The sequence below is a fragment of the Otolemur garnettii genome, unplaced genomic scaffold (genome assembly GCF_000181295.1).
Source record: "Otolemur garnettii isolate 467f Iridium unplaced genomic scaffold, OtoGar3 scaffold00003, whole genome shotgun sequence".
Lineage (NCBI taxonomy): Eukaryota > Metazoa > Chordata > Mammalia > Primates > Galagidae > Otolemur > Otolemur garnettii.
Genome location: NW_003852398.1, coordinates 35133442 through 35137566, shown reverse-complemented (window position 1 = coordinate 35137566; position 4125 = coordinate 35133442). Strand labels below are relative to the sequence as shown.

Sequence of the window (4125 nt, the reverse complement as noted above, 5' to 3'; positions counted from 1 at the left end):
TTGCTTAGTCTTACATATATTGAATACTGACTCATGTTACAAAGTAACTTTTCTCTCTTAACTGATAAGCTAAATCACCAATTCTGTCAAGTAACAACTTTTAAAAAAATTGCAGTCAAGAGATTCAGAGTGGAGATTTAAAACAATTATTTTATGTTGTGAACATTTTAGAATATACAGGTAAATTGAATTGCATAAGCAGTGGATGTTCAAAAAAACTAATATATTGTTACTTGATGTGAATGTAACAAAAATACAAAACACATAGTGTTGTCTGGTAACAGGAAACAAATTTACAAAAGAACTTTATCATAAAAAGACTGACTTCTGACGTCTTTCATATAAATAGCAGTTAAGACAGTTGACAAGGATATAATTCTTAAATAAAGGACACAAGAGTGATTTATAGATATTCTAAAAATTAATAAATGTAAGTGAACATATTTTTCAAATTGACAGTTGCCATAATAAGAGTAAATATATTTATATAGGTATACACATTTTACAAAGACTTCCATATCTTAATGTTTTGATGGTCATCAATGTCAAAGACTCTGACTTTTCCATAAAATGCAGCCTGGGATGCCCAGGGGCTAAAAGTACAGCATCTTGAATGTGATTTCGATCTTATCCAAATACTACCTTTTAATATTGTCTTTTTGGGTTACTTAACCTCTGTGTGTTTGTACAAAGTGAATCGTAATAATACATATTTCAGAGGATTGTTGTAAAAATTTAATGGGATAATTCCATTAAGACAAATACAAAACTGCCTGGCACATGGGAACCATTTTCAATAGATTTCCACTGTTAGAACAGTCAACAAAATTAGTATTTTACTGTATGTCATGAATTGGCACATCAAAAGTGATGAATTAGTGTAGAATTTCTAAGGAAATAATTTTGATAAAAAATAAAGACTCTGAGAGTGCTCCGAGAAAGTTACAACTGAAAATAGAAATTTTTTGAAAAGTTCAAAAGACATCTAAGGAAAAGACACTTTTACGTATCTAATACTTACACATTTAGCCACATGATGTCGCTGTCCACCACAAGGTACCTCTCCACAAAAGAAATAATAGGGTGCCTTAGATATTCAGATGTCGCTTTTCTTCATCATCTCTGAAAGGTGGTAACAGTGAGGAGTTGAAGAAATGAGGAATAAGGAGCTCAGATTGTTTTTTTAATGTCGGATTGATGTAAGAGCAACCCAATATTTGGAAAAGACTTGCAATGTTGTTTTTCTTGCGAGAAGATCCTGGAGCCCAGCGTCTGCTGCTTTCGCTCCTGCTCCTCACAGCCTGGGAGACCGGGGGTGGTCAGCTCCACTACTCGGTCCCCGAGGAGGCCAAACACGGTACCTTCGTGGGCCGCATCGCGCAGGACCTGGGACTGGAGCTGACAGAGCTGGTGCCGCGCCTGTTCCGGTTGGCGTCCAAGAACCGCGGGGACCTGCTGGAGGTAAATCTGCAGAATGGCATTTTGTTTGTGAATTCTCGGATTGACCGGGAGGAGCTGTGCGGGCGGAGCGCGGAGTGCGGGATCCACCTGGAGGTGATTGTGGACAGGCCGCTGCAGGTTTTTCATGTGGAGGTGGAGGTGAAAGACATTAATGACAACCCTCCAGTTTTTCCAATGGCAGTAAAAAAATTGTTTATTTCCGAATCTAGACAGCTGGGCTCTCGGTTTTCACTAGAGGGCGCATCAGATGCAGATATAGGAACAAATTCTTTGTTAACCTACAATCTTGACTCCACTGAATATTTTACCTTGGACGTTAAAAGAAATGATGAGGAAATTAGATCCCTTGGACTTGTGTTGAAAAAACTTTTAAATCGAGAGGACATTCCTAAGCATCATTTACTAATAACAGCAACTGATGGTGGGAAACCAGAGCTCACGGGCACTACTCAAGTGAAGATCATGGTTTTAGATGTAAACGACAACGCCCCAGTGTTTGAGAAGACGGTCTACAAAGTCAGATTATTTGAAAATGTACCAAATGGTACCCTAGCGGTAATCGTTAACGCCTCTGATTTGGATGAAGGCATAAATAAGGACATTGTATACTCTTTCAATATGGACATGTCAGCATATATTTTGTCGAAATTTCACTTAGATCCCATCAATGGATACATCAGAGTAAAAGGTAACATAGATTTTGAAGAAACTAAGTCATATGAAATCCAGGTAGAAGCGACCGATAAAGGAAATCCTCCAATGGCAGATCACTGCACGGTTCTAGTGGAAGTTCTGGACGTCAACGATAATGTACCAGAATTGGTTATCAAATCACTATCTTTACCGGTATTAGAAGACTCTCCATTTGGCACAGTTATCGCCCTGATCAGCGTGTCCGACAGTGACTCAGGTGCCAACGGACAGGTCACCTGCACCCTGACAACTCATGTCCCCTTCAAACTGGTGTCCACCTTCAAGAATTACTATTCGCTGGTGCTGGACGGCACCCTGGATCGTGAGAGTGTGTCGGCTTATGAGTTGGTGGTGACTGCACGGGACGGGGGCTCGCCTTCTCTGTGGGCCACGGCCTCTGTGTCTGTAGAGGTGGCAGACGTGAACGACAACGCGCCGGTGTTTACCAAGCCAGAGTACACTGTGTTCGTGAAGGAGAACAACCCGCCAGGCTGTCACATCTTTACAGTGTCAGCACAGGACGCGGACGCGCAGGAGAACGCGCTGGTGTCCTATTCGCTGGTGGAGAGGCGGGTGGGTGAGCGCGCGCTGTCGAGCTACGTGTCTGTGCACGCGGAGAGTGGCAAGGTGTACGCGCTGCAGCCACTGGACCACGAGGAGCTGGAGCTGCTGCAGTTCCAGGTGAGCGCGCGCGATGCAGGCGTGCCACCTCTGGGCAGCAACGTGACGCTGCAGGTGTTTGTGCTGGATGAGAATGATAATGCGCCAGCCCTGCTGGAGCCTAGGGCAGGCAGTGCTGGAGGCCTGATGAGTGAGCTGGAGATGCGGTCTGTGGGCCCTGGCCACGTCGTGGCAAAGGTGCGCGCGGTGGACGCTGACTCTGGCTACAATGCATGGTTGTCATATGAACTGCACCCAGCATCGGGCAGCCTAAGTAGCCCATTCCGCGTGGGGCTTTACACCGGTGAGATCAGCACGACTCGTGCCCTGGATGAGACGGACGCGTCGCTTCAGCGCCTGCTTGTTCTGGTGAAGGACCATGGTGAGCCCACGCTGACCTCCACAGCTACCGTATTGGTGTCCCTGGTGGAGAGCGGCCAGGCTCTGAAGGCCACTTCACGGGTGTCGCCGGGCGCTGTAGGCCCGGAGGTAGCGCTGGTGGATGTCAACGTGTACTTGATCATTGCCATCTGTGCAGTGTCCAGCCTGTTGGTGCTCACAGGGCTGCTGTACACCGCACTGCGGTGCTCAGTGCCGCCCACCGAGGGCGTGTGCGGGCCAGGCAAGCCCAGGCTGGTTTGCTCCAGCGCGGTGGGGAGCTGGTCATACTCACAGCAGAGGCGGCAGAGGGTGTGCTCTGGGGAGGGTCTGCCCAAGTCCGACCTCATGGCTTTTAGCCCTAGCCTTTCACCGTGTCCAGTTATTCGGGATAGAGAGGAACAACATGATGTCGACATTGATCTTTCCACCAAAGTAAGTAATTTTTCTTTATGCTTTCCAAAATGTTTGTTTTTTATTCCTTAATGTATCCATTTCTTTTCAAACACATTAATAGTTACATATGCTGCTTTATTTGTTTTATAATTAGAGGTTTTCAGTTACTAGTTTTGTGGTGAAAATGTTAGGATATTTGTTACTAATTTTTGAACCGAATCAGCAGTAAATAGTGAGATTTAAACTTGTTTGGTTGTTATTGCTGTTAATAGGCACGGTAGCAGGATTGTTTTATCACTAAATACCTGACACAGTACAAAATGAAATATTTTTTCTCAGATAAATTATATTATTTGGAGAATCTGGCTCCAACCTGTGGTGGACTAATCCTACACAATACCTTTGCAATATCTTTGGCCACTTTTCATTTGTATTTACATTTTAGATATTAGCACAAATGTTATTGGCTCACTTTATGAGTTCACCCTAAATGCTCACAACTCTTTTTTATTATTAAGTTTTAAATACTCATTTATT

At 44.1% G+C, this 4125-nt stretch overlaps 1 protein-coding gene across 1 annotated transcript; it reads left to right on the top strand.

Annotated features, from left to right (window-relative positions):
- The first annotated feature begins 1233 nt into the window (after nt 1-1233).
- Nucleotides 1234-3700, top strand: LOC100957476 (protocadherin alpha-3). The gene has a single exon (XM_003803961.2). The coding sequence runs from the start codon at nt 1234-1236 to the stop codon at nt 3676-3678; it is 2445 nt and encodes an 814-aa protein (XP_003804009.2). The 3' UTR covers nt 3679-3700.
- Nucleotides 3701-4125: the final 425 nt, after the last annotated feature.